At 53.9% G+C, this 18,219-nt stretch overlaps 1 protein-coding gene across 3 annotated transcripts in view; it reads left to right on the forward strand.

The window, feature by feature from the left end:
* Positions 1 to 18,219, forward strand: part of LOC118472110 (uncharacterized) — a 37,398-nt gene that overhangs the window by 7,823 nt on the left and 11,356 nt on the right. For all 3 annotated transcript variants that reach the window (XM_035959308.1, XM_035959307.1, XM_035959309.1), the window contains exons 10-13: positions 3,112 to 3,267; positions 4,328 to 4,620; positions 4,732 to 5,200; positions 5,278 to 5,855. In XM_035959308.1, the coding sequence (XP_035815201.1) occupies positions 3,112 to 3,267; positions 4,328 to 4,620; positions 4,732 to 5,200; positions 5,278 to 5,670 (1,311 nt within the window). In that variant the 3' untranslated portion in view covers positions 5,671 to 5,855. The remainder of the gene's footprint in view (positions 1 to 3,111; positions 3,268 to 4,327; positions 4,621 to 4,731; positions 5,201 to 5,277; positions 5,856 to 18,219) is intronic.

The following is an 18,219-nucleotide window of genomic DNA, read 5'->3' on the forward strand; positions in this document are numbered from 1 at the left end:
ACTCAGCATTCCATCTTTTTAGCCTCAGTCCTTCATGAGAATAATTGAGATACCAATCATTTAGTGAGTTAGTCATTCTTTTTTTTTCTCGAACGTGCAAGAGACATGCGCATCATTTCATTAAGAAGGGAGGAAAAAAGGATCCAAAATGGATCAGTACAAGAAGACCCCTGTTACGGTGGTCGAAAACAAAGAAGACCCCCATTACGCTTGCTCTTCAGTGTGCACTGGAGCCGAGTCATCCCCGTAGGGGTTCTCAAGGCCCGCACGGTGTTCAACAGTGTGATCGGCTGATCGCTGCATTGGTCTTCAATGTGCACCGGAGCCGAGGCATCTCCGAAGGGAGTCTCAAGGCCCGCACGGTGTTCTTCCGTGTGATCGCAGCAAGTACCATCCGCGAAATTCTGCTTAGTGTGTTTAGGCTCTGCATGTTTAGAGATGGCAGCATGTTGAATTTGCTCTTCAAAGCGCACCGGAGCCGAGGCGTCCCCGGAGGGAGTGTCTAGGCCCGCACGGTGTTCTTCGATGAGATCGCAGCAAGGGCCAACCACAGAATTGTCCAGCACAGAAGAGTTAGGATTCGTCTGTTTGTAATCCAAGCATCTTGGTCCCAGCCTTTCTTTGGCTGGACGTTGTTGCTATCCCTGCTCACCAAGACTGAAAGTGTTGATGTCTTCACGTGGTCCGCCTCGTGGTGAGTGTGACCGAGGCCGTCGGTGTGACCTAGGGCCATCATCATGATCACGAGGCGATGACAGTGAGGCTGAGACCAAAGGAGCAGTAGCAGCTGAAGAAGGGATAGACCGTCTAATCTTCACTGAATAACCCAAAGAAATAACTCCTTGCGAATCTCCAGTAGGCGCCTGCAGAGGTTCAGTGATCCAGAGCTCTCGTGACTCCGGAATCATGGATGTATCAATGCACCAGGCAGAGCATCTGAAGGAAACAAGGTCACTCAGGCCAGAGGTATCCAGATGCACCTTAAATAGCTAAGCAAATGGGTTTATCAAATGTTCCACCGTGGCCGTCTCCCACATGTGCACTAGGATGCCATCTAATTCTAGGTCAACCAGCTGAGGAAGAGTTCTGCCAGAAGAGTTGAAAAATCTAGACCATCGCTTGCAGACCACTGTGAAAGTCGCAGCCCGCTGAATGGACCACCTCGTGTCAAGCCTTTGAGCCAAATCTTCAGACGGGAGAACCAACAGGAAACTATTTGGGGATAAAACGATGGAGAACAAGGGAGTCTTCAGCGATTTCCAATCTTGGTGAGAGCAGGGATGCCACTTCGAATTCAAATATTGAGTCACGGTTGCTGATCACCGTGACAACCACTGCCAAGCGAAGATCTTCCTTGGCAACAGTCATGGCGTGGTTCCAACCCAGTAAGCATGGGGGTACAAGCCTTAGAGAAGGCAAACGGGGCTGCACATAAATCCTGCTCCCATCATCTCTGGGAGGGGTGGGGTGGGGGGTTTCGCCTCTTGCGAGAGTGACGACGGCGAGAGCGGCCCCTGATAGTGACGACATCCGCGCCCACTGCATGGTCAGTAGCCATCCCTTGAATCATATACTGGTTGCCTGTGACTGTAGCCACCGAAGTCTTCCTCCACCACACCTTTCGAGGCGATGCAGGATGAACAAAGCGCCTCGCCTGGCACAGACCACCAGACAACGGAGGGGAAAGTCTGCTCTAGACAGACTGCAAGGTCCCAGGAGGTTGCTGATTCTGAAGACGGGACCAAACAGAAGCTTTGCCTGGAACGACACCACCAAGACGGGATCACACCGTCTGCTTGGGAACAGATGTGGAAATTTGAGCACGAACTGGAGCCACAGGGCAGAGGGACGCCCTATGCCCAAGCCCACAGCACTTGAAACACCTTGTCTTTGAACGGCAGTCTCGGACCAGGTGACTTGGGGAGAGGCAGTTGAAGCACCTGCCGGAAAGATTGGCAGGTGCAGGTCGCTGGAACCTGCTAGCCTTCAGACGCGGCCGCTTGGAACGCCGGGACTCCACTGTCTGCCAACCATCAGCGGCGCACTTCGTAGGTCCCCCACGACCGACGGCTGGAGAACCACGTCCTAAAGCTCCCTGCATAGAGACACCCGAGGCCCAGACTTGGGAGTCCGACCAGCCGGAGAAGGCCGGGAAAGCAGCACCACGTCGCGGAAGGAGGGGCCAGAGGAGACACTCCCAGCGGAGCTGCAGGAGCCGCCACCAGCGGGACTATCCGCGCGCCAGCGATCAGGCTTGGACCGCCCGTCAAGCTTGAGCAGAGCCGCGCACAGAGGAGGAGGATGGGAGGAAGCGGACGCCTGCAGGGGGGCTAAATGGGTGGAGGGAGGGGCGGCGGCGATCCCCTGGAAGGTGGCCGCCGGCCCTGGAGTGGGCGTCGGTGTGGGGCATTGGGGAGTGCAAGCGTCGGCCCTGGAAGGGACGCGCGGGAAGGGAGGGAAGGGACGTACCTGGGACATCGGACTCCGCTGAGTTAGTCATTCTAAAAAACAGGCATTACAAACAGCCAGCTCTTCGCTAGCTGCCGAAGTGCTGTTGCTAGAAGTCTCACTACTGCTAGAGCTATTTGAAACACTAATGGTGTGTTTGGTTTAATGCATGGAGTGATCCATCGTCTCACTCCTCACTTTGCTGTTTGGTTTGTGGAATGGATGGGTTGATCCATCACCAACTAATCCCCTACAAGCGTGAGGAATGGAGTCATCCAAATTTAATTCCACCAAAATCATTGGATGAACTCATAATGCACTACCTCATCTAGAACAGGGTTTTTCCTCAAACCAAACAACCCTTAATTTCCTGAATCTAAACACCAGTATCGACTCTATTGCTTGTTTGTACCTTTTGGCTTATATTGGCAGATCTACAGCCGCAAGCACTTCATTGTTTGTTACTTGTCAGAATCATTACACTATCTATTACTGAATCCTTGTTACTTGTCAGAGTTTTCCCACTATTTATTACTGAAACCCATTATACCCACTGGAAACTGTATTAGCTGGAAGTGGCTATCTGTCTAGCTCTCTTAGACCAGAGCATTTATTTACATTGTTTTGATACTATATGAATATATGATGTTCTGTTTCATATAGGTTTCTCATCGTCGTTCATGGTGTTCACTTAGAGTCATGACTACTGAACAACGACTGGAGTTGCAACAGCGTATTATGGATGTTGGTGAGAAGGGGAAAATTCCTTTTAAAGACTGTGTTAGAATAGCAAGAGAACTGAATCTTTCTGTAGAGCAGGTATGCGTTTAGATTTTCCTTTGTTATCATTTATTGATCTGAAGCACTATATTAATTTAATCTCATTTTGCATTTCTGTATTTCTTTAGCTTGTGTTTTTAACTCTATGCTACCACAGGTTTGAACATAAGTAGCATGAAGTGCACTGTTTTAACATGCAAAATGGTTCATTTGTCACCATCTTTGAGTTTTTTGCGTTTAAGCACGTGAGACAGAATGTGCTACTTTGCATTATTTGCTTGACCGTGTCGTTATCCTGTGATCTCCCCCTTCTAGTTCTAGATGCTTCCCTACTCTCTGTCATGGGGTTTTGATGGATAAGGGAACCTTATCTTAACATATTTACACAACACATGCTGCAAAAGGTTGAGAGGGAGAGAGACGGTATGCTTAGCGAAATAGTTGTTGCTACACTCTACAGCGTAGGGGCAGATGGGGCAAATAAGGAATATAAGGGCAAGGGGATACATGGTGAGTCCTCTGGTTTACCCTGATTGAGTGAACAATATGCAACAAAAGCGATATGTGCTTGGTTTAATTAGTGGATAAAAACTCGGTGCTATAGATAATATGAATAATAGATACCTGGGAAGAACAAATAAATAAAGGCAATTGCAATATCGATTGGAATGTAACATCACTGGCACAAATCGGACACATGTACAAAAATATCCTGTAACAATGTGCGAGCTGCTTCAAAGCTACCTTGCATAGCACTCACTCAGGCAAGAGTTCAGGGGCAAAGCTAGGTAGACAACACTGGGTGCAAATGCACCCATATAAATTTGCAAAACTAGTGATTTAGACTAGATTTTCACCATATATGCACCAACTACAAATTGTTATTATGCACCCTTAAAGGATGTGCACCCTCCGATTCACTCTAGCTTTGCCACTGCTAGAGTTAGGTCCAGTGGTGCACATTGTGAGACAGGATATTTCTTACTATTGTTTGTTTGTTTCATTTATTTATCTTTTCATGCTGATTGGCATTTCTCATTGTCTATTCTGTATACAGTTCTTCATTAGTGTGCTGATCAGCTGGATTGGTTCCATATAGGTACTTCGCCTTTCATATGAAAGGCAATCTCGGCTCCATGAACAGCCCAGCTTTACTTCTAAACAAAAGCAGCAAAGAGTTGGTTCTAGATTGACTCCTGTGAGAAGAAAGAGACGTGCCGATGGGACCAGCCTGAAGCTTCTGAAACGTACAGTACAAGCAAGTGGATCTGCTGAACAAATATTGGAGCAACCTATTGTTGATGAAGAAGTACCAATGATCAGTCGGTATGCTATCTTAAGAAAGAGCTGCATGAGAAGTAAAAGATTCTTTTGGACATGTGAATCTGATAGGTATTATTATTTTTGTCTGCCCATGCTTGGTCTGAAAATTGATTTCTAAACCTCAATACTTTAGTTGACGATCATGCACGATGGTCCTGACCATTTTATTATTATTTGTAGAAAACTGCTGATGGCATACATTAGAGTGCGTGCAGTACTTGGGGCAAGATATTATTGTGTACCTTGGAAGTCTCTCTCTGATCTTCTAGCTCCACCACATACATGTCTTAGAAGGATGGCACTACTATTGAAAACAAACGGAAAGATAAGAGGAGCTGTCATGTGTTTATGTAACCTTCTTGGGGAACGGTATGTTAGATATCTTGAAAAGGAAAGGAGTTTGAAAAGGAGAAGATTGTTTCCCCAGATTTCAAACAGAAGTCAAGAAAACAGTTTGGATTCAGATTGTGAGCAATTCAATTGGGATGACTTTGAAGTTCCAGAGATAAAGAGTGCACTTAATGAAGTCCTTGAATTAATTCAAACAGAAAAAATAGATCAGGCCAAGAGAATTGGGCCTGTTAATCAAAAAAACATTAACAATGATAATGATGTCACAAAGGACACAATATGTTCTCAGGAACTGCCAGTAAGTAATTTCTACATTTAACATCAACAGTCGATACACAGACATATATTTGTCAATAATGTTTTTTTTCATTTTAGAATAATCAGGCTATACTAGGTGAAACCAAAACGAGTGCAGTTTCAGAAAGCGGGTTCTGTGATCCTGAAAAATCATGCAGACATTCAAATGCAGAAAGTGAAAACATGGAAGTCTTCTGCAAACCTCAAGAAAAAATCATTAAGGATCACCGAAATAAGATTATTGAAAGAGGCATATGGAAATCATTGGCTGTTGCAAATGCCTTGGAGCTTCTGAAGTTGGTTTTCCTCAACACATCTTTAGGATCAAATGTACAAGCTTCACTAGCAGCAACACTGCAGCTTTATTCAGAGAGCGAGATTTTTACTGTTGTTTCCTTTCTTAAAGAAAAAAATTCTTGGTTAGTGTATCTGAACTTATGTTTCCTTTGGAATATTTGCTTTTCAGTATGATGTGCCCAACTTAAGTACTTTTATTAGCATTCAGGACATGTTTGGTGTATGACCCTGATGAGCCTTACCAAATTTTGGCTCTTCCGAACCCTGTGTGATGCGAAGATGTTGGCAAGTTCTAGATTTTGGTTTCTTGCCAATTTGCCATGCCAACTTGTCGGCAATCACAGAAGCGGTAGACTCATGTAAGTTTGCCAAAAACTGTGAATGTGATATGGATCCACAATCTTATCATTTTTTCCCTGGCAAAATATAGCCAAACTTCATAATTCGAGTCTAGTCAGGGTTATCCTAGTTGGCCACCTTTGTTGGATTGGTGCTGCCAAATTTTCCTTGAACGCAAGGCTTTGGTGCCAATTCAAAGCTCCAAACAGCAGCCAATATTTGTTGCTAATACCAAACTGTAGTGTTTATTTTTGTTGGCTGTGAATGAGACATCCCGTAGTTTATGCAGCATGACAAATAGATGGATATGGGCTAAACTATGACTTTTGTTAGTCAAAGTTAAGCTCCAGTAGATATTCTTCATTTCTTATCTTACAGTGAGCTGTGGTTTAAGTTGTTTTCTTAGTGTTCACACTTGCATACCAACCTACACTTAGGCTCTTGTTGTAGTTTCGTATGACTTCCCTTCTGCTACACAGCCTTCATCACTCTCTTACCTAAAAAAGAGGATGCCATCCTTGCCAAGGACTTTCGGCCTATTAGCTTGATCCACAGCTTCGCAAAGTTAATCTCGAAGATCATGGCAAACAGACTGAGAGTCTATATGGACAAGCTGATTTCTAAGAACCAAAGTGCGTTTATTAAGGGCCGATTCATTCAAGACAACTTCATGTTAGTATAGCAGACTGCAAGATTGCTACATGCTCAAAAACAGCCTAGAATTCTTCTCAAGCTGGACATCTCCAAGGCCTTCGATTCAGTGTCTTGGTCTTTCTTACTTGAAGTATTGGAAAAGGTTGGATTCGGTCCTATATGGAGAGATGTGATCAGTGGGCTGCTTATGACCTCCTCTACCCAAATTATGCTTAATGGAGTGCCTGGAGAATACATCCAACACAAGAGGGGCCTGCGGCAAGGTGACTGTAAGTAGAGGGACTCTAACTCTCATCAAGAGGATGACACTATGAGTTGGGGCAATTTTCTGTTTATTTCTTCAAACACTACACAATGCCATACCCATCTAAGGGTTGGAGACCCATATTTATAGCCCTAGAGGCTGCACTACCACACCTTCTCACACACACTACACAACAGGATTGTCCTCTAGATGCTAAAGAGACTACAGAGGACAGTCAAAAACGACTGTTGTCCTCTAGATGCTAAAGCGACTACAGAGGACGGTCAAAAAGCGACTGCTGTCCTCTAGATGCTAAAGAGACTACAGAGGACAGTCAAGCTGTCCTCTAGATGCTAAAGGACTACAGAGGACAGTCAAAAGCGACTGCTGTCCTCTAGATGCTCAAGACTTATTCCATCATTCTCCCCCTAAGTCTTGGGCGTCGTCTTGTGAGAAAGTTGGGCCATCCCGGACCTGTAGCAAAGCTCAACAAACTTGATCTTACCAAGGGGCTTGGTGAGCAGGTCTGCAAGCTGATCCTTGGTGTTGATGTAGCGCGCCTTGATGCTCTCTTCTGCCAAGCAGTCTCGGATGAAGTGGTATCTCAGCCGGATGTGCTTGCTCCGTTCATGGAACACGGGGTTCTTGGCCAATGCCAGAGCGGACTGGCTGTCCACCCTGAGTTCCACCGCTCCAGTGTCTCTCCCGAGGAGATCACCGAGCAGTCGAGCCAGCCAGAGTGCCTGAGTCGAAGCAGTGGACGCCGCTATGTACTTGGCCTCGCAGCTGGACATGGCCACCACCTGCTGCTTGACCGACTGCCAGCTAATGAGGCACTTGCCGAGGAAGAAGAGGATCTCGCTTGTGCTCTTGCTGGTGTCGATGTCACCGGCGTGGTCGCTGTCGCTGTACCCGACAAGGTGTGCCTCCCCAGGGCACCTCGGGTAGTAGAGACCGTGGTCGAGAGTCCCCGCAACATAGCGGATGATCCTCTTCGCAGCCTGCTCATGCTCCGTCGTCGGTCGCTGCAAGAACCGACTAACGTAGCCGACGGAGTATGCCAAGTCAGGCCGTGTGTGGACGAGGTAGCGAAGGCTCCCCACAAGACGCCGGTACTGTGTAGCATCCACCTCCTCCGTCGTGCTGTCGCGACTAAGCTTCAGCCTCTCCTCCATCGGAGTGAGAGCTGGGTTGCAGTCGGTGAGCCCAGCCAGCTCAACAATGCACTTGGCGTAGGCGGTCTGGCGAATTGTGATCCCGGAGTCTCCCTGGTGCACCTCAATCCCCAAGTAGAAGGAGAGATGCCCCAGGTCACTCATTTGGAAGGTGGCCTTCATTTCTTCCTTGAACGTTGCCACCTCTGCATCCTTGGCGCCGGTGATCACCAAGTCGTCAACGTAGACACCCACCAGCAGGGCACTTCCTCCATTGCCCCGCCGATAGATGGCCGCCTCGTGCGGGCTTGGCGAGAAACCCATTCCTTTGAGCGTGGAATCCAGCTTGGCATTCCACGCCCTCGGTGCCTGTCGCAGGCCATAGAGAGCCTTGCGCAGGCGCAACACCTTGCCCTCCTTGCCAGGGATCGCAAAACCTGGCGGCTGGTGTACGTAGACCTCCTCCTTTAAGTCGCCGTTGAGAAACGCCGACTTGACGTCCATGTGATGAACGTGCCAGCCCTGCTGGGCTGACAGCGCAAGGAGGAGTCGCACGGATTCCATCCGTGCCACGGGGGCGAAAGCATCGTCGAAGTCGATCCCCTCCTGCTGTAGGAAACCGCGTGCCACCAAGCGAGCCTTGTGCTTGACGATGGCGCCGGCTTCATCCCTCTTCAGTTTGAACACCCATTTAAGGGTGATCGCGCGATAACCATGAGGGAGATCAGCGAGCTCCCAGGTGCGGTTCGTCTCAACCGCGTCCATCTCCGACTGCATCGCGGCACGCCAAGCCGCATGTTTCTCGGCCTCCGCGAAAGACCGAGGCTCACCATCGTCGCATGCAAGATGCAACTCTCCTGCCAGAATGCGAGATGCAGGGCCTGGCACCGACGGGTCGATGAGAAGGCCCTCCACCCTTCGATACCGCAACGGCTCGCCGTCGTAGCACGCGTCGACGCGCTCCTCGTCGCGGGACAGAGGGGTCACGAGCTCCACTGGGTCGTGCTCGACACGAGCTGGTGTCGGAGAGGACGTTCCCGGAGAGGGTACCGTCGGTGCTAGAGTACGTGGTGGCGAAGAGCTTGCTGTAGCCGGAGTCGTGGCTGGAGTGCGTGGTGGTGAAGAGCTCGTTGTAGCAGGAGCTGGAGAGTGTGGCGCTGGAGTCGGTGGAGACTTGGAGGCTGGGGTAGACCTGCTCGGAGAAGAGTTGCCTACTCCCCCAGCTCCCTCAAAGTGGACGTACTCGATGGTGAAGTCGTACGTCGGAGTCGTGCCGTCGTCCACCACCTTGTCCCACACCCATCCTCGCCCTTCGTCGAACACTACGTCGCGCGCCATGCGCACACGCTGTGTTCTTGGGTCAAGGATGCGGTAGGCCTTCGAGCCCTCCGCGTAGCCAATGAACACCCCCGGGGTGCTCCTATCGTCGAGCTTGCTGATGTGGCCAAGCTCCTTGGTGAACGCGAGGCAGCCGAAGACCCGTAGGTGAGAGACCACCGGCTTGCGCCCATGCCAAGCCTCGTACGGTGTCATCCCGTTGAGAGCCTTGGTGGGCAAGCGGTTGAGGATGTAAACCGCTATCACCACCGCCTCTCCCCAGAAGACAGCTTGCATTCCTCTCTGCTTGAGGAGAGCCCGAGCCATCCCCACAACCGTCTGGTTGCGCCGCTCGACGACGCCGTTCTGCTGCGGGCTGTACGAGGCAGAGTAGTGGCTCTGAACGCCCTCATCCGCGCAGTACGATGCGAACTCAGCCGCCGTGAATTCGCCGCTGTTGTCGGTGCGCAGCACGTGCAGCTTGCGGCCGCACTCCGCCTCCGCAGCGACCTGCACACGCCTGATGGCGTTCGCAGCCTCTCCCTTGCTGCCAAGGATCATCACCCACATGTAGCGGGAGAGATCGTCGACGAGCAGCAAGAAGTAGCGTTGTCCTCTTGGTGTGGCTGGTGTCACCGGGCCACACAAGTCCCCATGCACGAGCTCGAGCCTCTCCTTGGCTCGGAAGCTCGACTGCTGGGGAAAGGGGAGCCGTCTCTGCTTTGTCAACACGCAGACATCGCAGAATTGCTCCACATGGTCAAGGCACGGCAGGCCTCGCACCATCTCCTTGGCACTGAGCCGCTTCAGGGCCTTGAAGTTAAGGTGCCTGAAGCGCTCGTGCCACTGCCATGCCCCGTCGTCTCGACGAGCAGCAAGGCAGCAAGGTTGTGCCACCTTCACATTGAGGATGTATAGCCGATTTGGACTCCTGCGTACCTTGGCAAGAAGGCGACGAGAGGGATCCCAGATCCTCATGACTCCGTGCTCGACCTCCACGCGCGAACCGTTCTCATCCAGCTGTCCCAAGCTGATGATAGAGTTACTCAACGCGGGGATGTAGTAGACTCCGGTGAGCAGCCTGTGCTCACCAGATGCGGCGGTGAAGACGACTGAGCCGGCGCCCTTGATCTCTACGCCGGAGGCGTCCCCAAACTTGACGGAGCCTCGGACGCTAGAGTCAAGCTCGGTGAAGAACTCCCGTTGGCCGGTCATGTGATGAGTGGCGCCGGTGTCGAGGCACCATCCTTCGATCATGTCCTTGTTGGAGCCGTCACCGAGGAAAACGCGTGCTTTCGACTCATCAAGGTGGAGGAGTGCCGCTGCGGCCGGTGCCGCTGGAGATGGCTCTGTAAGTAGAGGGACTCTAACTCTCATCAAGAGGATGACACTATGAGTTGGGGCAATTTTCTGTTTATTCTTCAAACACTACACAATGGCATACCCTTAGAGGGGTTGGGGACACATATTTATAGCCCTAGGGGCTGCACTACCACACCTTCTCACACACACTACACAACAGGATTGTCCTCTAGATGCTAAAGCGACTACAGAGGACAGTCAAAAGCGACTGTTGTCCTCTAGATGCTAAAGCGACTACAGAGGACAGTCAAAAAAGCGACTGCTGTCCTCTAGATGCTAAAGAGACTACAGAGGACAGTCAAGCTGTCCTCTAGATGCTAAAGGACTACAGATGACAGTCAAAAGCAGGCTGTCCTCTAGATGCTCAAGACTTATTCCATCATTCTCCCCCTAAGTCTTGGGCGTCGTCTTGTGAGAAAGTTGGGCCATCCCGGACCTGTAGCAAAGCTCAACAAACTTGATCTTACCAAGGGGCTTGGTGAGCAGGTCTGCAAGCTGATCCTTGGTGTTGATGTAGCGCGCCTTGATGCTCCCTTCTGCCAAGCAGGCTCGGATGAAGTGGTATCTCAGCCGGATGTGCTTGCTCCGTTCATGGAACACGGGGTTCTTGGCCAATGCCAGAGCGGATTGGCTGTCCACCCTGAGTTCCACCGCTCCAGTGTCTCTCCCGAGGAGATCACCGAGCAGTCGAGCCAGCCAGAGCGTCTGAGCCGAAGCAGTGGACGCCGCTATGTACTCGACCTCGCAGCTGGACATGGCCACCACCTGCTGCTTGACCGACTGCCAGCTGATGGGGCACTTGCCGAGGAAGAAGAGGATTCCGCTTGTGCTCTTGCTGGTGTCGATGTCGCCGGCATGGTCGCTATCGCTGTACCCGACAAGGTGTGCCTCCCCAGGGCACCTCGGGTAGTAGAGACCATGGTCGAGAGTCCCCGCAACATAGCGAATGATCCTCTTCACAGCCTGCTCATGCTCCGTCGTCGGTCGCTGCAGAAACTGACTAACGTAGCCGACGGAGTATGCCAAGTCAGGCTGTGTGTGGACGAGGTAGCGAAGGCTCCCCACAAGACGCCGGTACTGTGTAGCGTCCACCTCCTCCGTCGTGCTATCGCGACTCAGCTTCAGCCTCTCCTCCATCGGAGTGAGAGCTGGGTTGCAGTCGGTGAGCCCAGCCAGCTCAACAATGCGCTTGGCGTAGGCGGTCTGGCGAAGTGTGATCCCGGAGTCCCCCTGGTGCACCTCAATCCCCAGGTAGAAGGAGAGGTGCCCCGGGTCACTCATTTGGAAGGTGGCCTTCATCTCTTCCTTGAATGCTGCCACCTCTGCATCCTTGGCGCCGGTGATCACCAAGTCGTCGATGTAGACACCCACCAGCAGGGCATTTTCTCTATTGCCCCGCCGATAGATGGCCGCCTCGTGCGGGCTTGGCGTGAAACCCATTCCTTTGAGCGTGGAATCCAGCTTGGCATTCCACGCCCTCGGTGCCTGTCGCAGGCCATAGAGAGCCTTGCGCAGGCGCAACACCTTGCCCTCCTTGCCAGGGATCGCAAAACCTGGCGGCTGGTGTACGTAGACCTCCTCCTTTAAGTCGCCGTTGAGAAACGCCGACTTGACGTCCATGTGATGAACGTGCCAGCCCTGCTGGGCTGACAGCGCAAGGAGGAGTCGCACGGATTCCATCCGTGCCACGGGGGCGAAAGCATCGTCGAAGTCGATCCCCTCCTGCTGTAGGAAACCGCGTGCCACCAAGCGAGCCTTGTGCTTGACGATGGCGCCGGCTTCATCCCTCTTCAGTTTGAACACCCATTTAAGGGTGATCGCGCGATAACCATGAGGGAGATCAGCGAGCTCCCAGGTGCGGTTCGTCTCAACCGCGTCCATCTCCGACTGCATCGCGGCACGCCAAGCCGCATGTTTCTCGGCCTCCGCGAAAGACCGAGGCTCACCATCGTCGCATGCAAGATGCAACTCTCCTGCCAGAATGCGAGATGCAGGGCCTGGCACCGACGGGTCGATGAGAAGGCCCTCCACCCTTCGATACCGCAACGGCTCGCCGTCGTAGCACGCGTCGACGCGCTCCTCGTCGCGGGACAGAGGGGTCACGAGCTCCACTGGGTCGTGCTCGACACGAGCTGGTGTCGGAGAGGACGTTCCCGGAGAGGGTACCGTCGGTGCTGGAGTACGTGGTGGTGAAGAGCTTGCTGTAGCCGGAGTCGTGGCTGGAGTGCGTGGTGGTGAAGAGCTCGTTGTAGCAGGAGCTGGAGAGTGTGGCGCTGGAGTCGGTGGAGACTTGGAGGCTGGGGTAGACCTGCTCGGAGAAGAGTTGCCTACTCCCCCAGCTCCCTCAAAGTGGACGTACTCGATGGTGAAGTCGTACGTCGGAGTCGTGCCGTCGTCCACCGCCTTGTCCCACGCCCATCCTCGCCCTTCGTCGAACACTACGTCGCGCGTCGTGCGCACACGCTGTGTTCTTGGGTCAAGGATGCGGTAGGCCTTCGAGCCCTCCGCGTAGCCAATGAACACCCCCGGGGTGCTCCTATCGTCGAGCTTGCTGATGTGGCCAAGCTCCTTGGTGAACGCGAGGCAGCCGAAGACCCGTAGGTGAGAGACCGCCGGCTTGCGCCCATGCCAAGCCTCATACGATGTCATCCCGTTGAAAGCCTTGGTGGGCGAGCGGTTGAGGATGTAAACCGCTGTCACCACCGCCTCTCCCCAGAAGACAGCTGGCATTCCTCTCTGCTTGAGGAGAGCCTGAGCCATCCCCACAACCAGACGGTTGCGCCGCTCGACGACGCCGTTCTGCTGCGGGCTGTACGGCGCGGAGTAGTGGCGCTGAACGCCCTCATCCGCGCAGTACGACACGAACTCAGCCGCCGTGAATTCGCCGCCGTTGTCGGTGCGCAGCACGCGCAGCTTGCGGCCGGACTCCGCCTCCGCAGCGACCTGCACACGCTTGATGGCGTTTGCAGCCTCTCCCTTGCTGCCAAGGATCATCACCCACATGTAGCGGGAGAGATCGTCGACGAGCAGCAAGAAGTAGCGTCGTCCTCCTGGTGTGGCTGGTGTCACCGGGCCACACAAGTCCCCATGCACGAGCTCGAGCCTCTCCTTGGCTCGGAAGCTCGACTGCTGGGGAAAGGGGAGCCGTCTCTGCTTTGTCAACACGCAGACATCGCAGAATTGCTCCACATGGTCAAGGCACGGCAGGCCTCGTACCATCTCCTTGGCACTGAGCCGCTTCAGAGCCTCGAAGTTAAGGTGCCCGAAGCGCTCGTGCCACTGCCATGCCCCGTCGTCTCGACAAGCAGCAAGGCAGCAAGGTTGTGCCACCTTCACATTGAGGATGTAAAGCCGATTTGCACTCCTGCGTACCTTGACAAGAAGGCGACGGGAGGGATCCCAGATCCTCATGACTCCGTGCTCGACCTCCACGCGCGAACCGTTCTCATCCAGCTGTCCCAAGCTGATGATAGAGTTCCTCAGCGCGGGGATGTAGTAGACTCCGTTGAGCAGCCTGTGCTCACCAGACGCGGCGGTGAAGACGACTGAGCCGGCGCCCTTGATCTCTACGCCGGAGGCGTCCCCAAACTTGACGGAGCCTCGTACGCTAGAGTCAAGCGCGGTGAAGAACTCCCGTCGGTCGGTCATGTGATGAGTGGTGCCGGTGTCAAGGCACCATCCTTCGATCATGTCCTTGCTGGAGCCGTCGCCGAGGAAAGCGCGTGCTTTCGACCCATCAAGGTGGAGGAGTGCCGCTGCGGCCGGTGCCGCTGGAGATGGCTCGATTTTTGCATGTGCCAGGAGCAGGGCCTCCTCCTCTGCCTCCGCCTGTGCGACGTTGGCCTGGCCACGTCGTGGCTGCCGACAGTCCCTGGCCCAGTGGCCAAGCTTGCCGCAGTTGTGACAGCCGTCGTCTCGTGCCGGCTTCTTGTTGCCGACGGCGCCGCCTTGGGCACCTCCACGGGCACCAACCTCAGCATGTCCTCGCGTCCCGGCCTGGGCGCCTCCACGCGCCTTGCGCGGTTTGCCGCGTCTGCGGCCTCGTGTCGAGGAGGACTCCCCCTTCTTCTTGTCACCCTGGCAGGCCTCCCACTGCTCCCGAGTGAGATGTAGCTTCCCGCCGATAGTGATAGGCTCAGAGGGAGCCTGTGGTTCGTCGCCATCGACCACCTTGAGACGACCTATCGCTTCTTCGATTGTCATCGTGGAGAGGTCTAGCAGAGACTCGATCGAGCGAGCAATCTGCTTGTACTTCTCAGGGATGCAACGGAAGAGCTTCTCAACAGCTCTCTCCTCATCGTAGGTGTCGTCGCCGAACTGCACCATCTTCTGCAACAGAGTGTTGAGGCGGAGAGCAAAGTCATCAACATCCTCACCTGGCTTGAAGGCCAGGTTCTCCCACTCCTTGCGAAGTGCCTGCAATGTGGTCTTGCGGGCACAGTCGCTGCCGATGCGGGTCGCAGCGATGGCGTCCCAGGCCTCCTTGGCAGTCCGCTTCTGGGAAAGCGAAAACTGCATCTCGGACGGGACTGCAGCAATGAGGGCATCCAGCGCCCGCCGATCCTCGTGGTAGTCGACGTCGCCGTACTGAACTGCTTCCCACATTTGGCGAACCTGGAGCCGTACCCTCATCACCGCGACCCACTCGACGTAGTTGGTCTTGGTGAGGGTAGGCCACCCACCACCGGGACCGATGTCCCTGACAATGGCCTGGGCCATGCGGCGACCATGGTACCGATCCGGGGAGGGAGAGTCGCGCCGCCTGTAGAGGCCGCGATCTCCGTCGACCCGGTCGCCGCCGCCGGGAGCACCGCCGGCGCGTCCTACGCCCGTCTGGGCTGTCGCCGCGTGCGCCCTCGCCCAGAGCGCCGTCAGCGCGTCGGCGCCTATCTGGGCTGCCACCACACGCGCCCCCATGGGGATGCGCGGCTGCCCACTGTGCCGCCTGCTCTCGCGCTGCTTCACTCGCCAGCCTGAGCTCTTCGTCGGTGTTGTCGTCGACAGAAGCAGAGCTGCCAGCTCTACTGCCGCGCAGAACCTCGAGCTCTGTTGCCGCCGCACGTGCAGCATCCGCCGCCTCCGCTGCTTCTACTTCCGCTCTCGTCGCTGCCAATTCCGCCGCCGCCAACCATGCTGCCCTCGCCGCTGTCGCTGCAGCCGCTGCTGCTCGCTCGCGTTCTTGTGCCGTGGCGACCTCGGCCTCCTGCTGGCGCCGTGCACTCGAAGTGGCCGAGCGTAGGGACAAGGTGGGCTAGTGAGGGGTCGCTGCGTGTGGAAGAGGCTGTCTCAGACAAAAGGCTGCTCGTCTGAGCAGGGGAGGAAGGAACAGTTGGAGCTCTTGCTGCCGACTTAGTGTGGGGAGAGGCGCGGGAAGGAGATGAGCACGAGATGTTTAGGCTGCAGGATAGTTTGGCTCCGATACCAATTGTAAGTAGAGGGACTCTAACTCTCATCAAGAGGATGACACTATGAGTTGGGGCAATTTTCTGTTTATTTCTTCAAACACTACACAATGCCATACCCTTAGAGGGGTTGGGGACACATATTTATAGCCGTAGGGGCTGCACTACCACACCTTCTCACACACACTACACAACAGGATTGTCCTCTAGATGCTAAAGAGACTAAAGAGGACAGTCAAAAGCGACTGTTGTCCTCTAGATGCTAAAGCGACTACAGAGGACAGTCAAAAAAACGACTGCTGTCCTCTAGATGCTAAAGAGACTACAGAGGACAGTCAAGCTGTCCTCTAGATGCTAAAGGGCTACAGAGGACAGTCAAAAGCAGGCTGTCCTCTAGATGCTCAAGACTTATTCCATCAGGCTCGATGCTTGCATGTGCCAGGAGCAGGGCCTCCTCCTCCGCCTCCGCCTGTGCGACGTTGGCCTGACCACGTCGTGGCTGCCGACAGTCCCTGGCCCAGTGGCCAAGCTTGCCGCAGTTGTGACAGCCGTCGTCTCGTGCCGGCTTCTTGTTGCCGACGGCGCCGCCTTGGGCACCTCCACGTGCACCACCCTCAGCATGTCCTCGCTAGGGGTGGATAACGAGCCAGCTTGGCTCGGCTCGTCCGAGTTCGAGCTAGCTCGTTAAGCTAACAAGCCACAGAGTCAGCTCGGCTCGGCTCGTTTAGCTCGCGAGCCAAAGCAGAAAAAAATTAATATATACATAATATTTATTTTTATTTTATTCTAAACTAATTTAACAATAGAAAATAGTAATTATACTCATAGTTTCACAAACCACGTCAATGTAACACCAAATTAGCACATTCATCACTTATTAATTCACAATACACATGCATGTTCAACAGTTTAACCCATAATTATATTTGCATAGACCAAATTAACACATATACATAGTTCATTAATCATTAGTTTAATTCATAGGCCATAGACACCTCACATATATATAACATGTTCATCAATTATTCTGTAAATGATATGCATATAGTTTCGTTTTGTTGGAATATGGTAGCTCGTTTAGCTCGCGAGCTGGCTCGTTAACGAACCGAGCTAAGATGTCAGCTCAGCTCGTGAAAAAATTCAAACGAGCCGATCCGAGCCGAGCCGAGCTGACCATGAACCGAGCGAGCCAGCGAGCCACGAGCATTTCGTCCAGCCCTAGTCCTCGCGCCCCGGCCTGGGCGCCTCCACGCGCCTTGCGCTGCTTGCTGCGTTTGCGGCCTCGTGTCGAGGAGGACTCCCCCTTCTTCTTGTCACCCTGGCAGGCCTCCCACTGCTCCCGAGTGAGATGTAGCTTCTCGCCGATAGTGATAGGCCCAGAGAGAGCCTGTGGTTCGTCGCTGTCGACCACCTTGAGACGACCTATCGCCTCTTCGATCATCATCGTGGAGAGGTCTAGCAGAGACTCGATCGAGCGAGCAATCTGCTTGTACTTCTCGGGGATGCAACGGAAGAGTTTCTCAACAGCTCTCTCCTCATCGTAGGTGTCGTCACCGAACTGCACCATCTTCTGCAACAGAGTGTTGAGGCAGAGAGCAAAGTCATCAACATCCTCACCTGGCTTGAAGGCCAGGTTATCCCACTCCTTGCGAAGTGTCTGCGGTGTGGTCTTGCGGGCACGGTCACTGCTGATGCGGGTCGCAGCGATGGCATCCCAGGCCTCCTTGGCAGTCCGCTTCTGGGAAAACGAAAACTGCATCTCGGGTGGGACTGCAGCAATGAGGGCATCCAGCGCCCGCTGATCCTCGTGGTAGTCGACGTCGTCGTACCGAACTGCTTCCCACATATGGCGAACCTGGAGCCGTACCCTCATCACCGCGGCCCACTCGACGTAGTTGGTCTTGGTGAGGGTAGGCCACCCACCGCCAGGACCGATGTCCCTGACAATGGCCTGGGCCATGCGGCGACCATGGTACCGATCCGGGGAGGGAGAGCCGCGCCGCCTGTAGAGGCCGCGATCTCCGTCGACTCGGTCGCCGCCGCCGGGAGCACCGCCGGCGTGTCTACGCCCATCTAGGCTGCCACCGCGTGCGCCCTCGCCAGGAGCGCCGTCAGCGCGTCGGCGCCTATCTGGGCTGCCGCCACGCGCGCCCCCATGGGGATGCGCGGCTGCCCACTGTGCCGCCTGCTCTCGCGCTGCTTCCCTCGCCAGCCTGAGCTCTTCATCGGTGTTGTCGTCGACAGAAGCAGA

This window comes from Zea mays, chromosome 5 (genome assembly GCF_902167145.1).
Source record: "Zea mays cultivar B73 chromosome 5, Zm-B73-REFERENCE-NAM-5.0, whole genome shotgun sequence".
Taxonomy (NCBI): Eukaryota; Viridiplantae; Streptophyta; class Magnoliopsida; order Poales; family Poaceae; genus Zea; species Zea mays.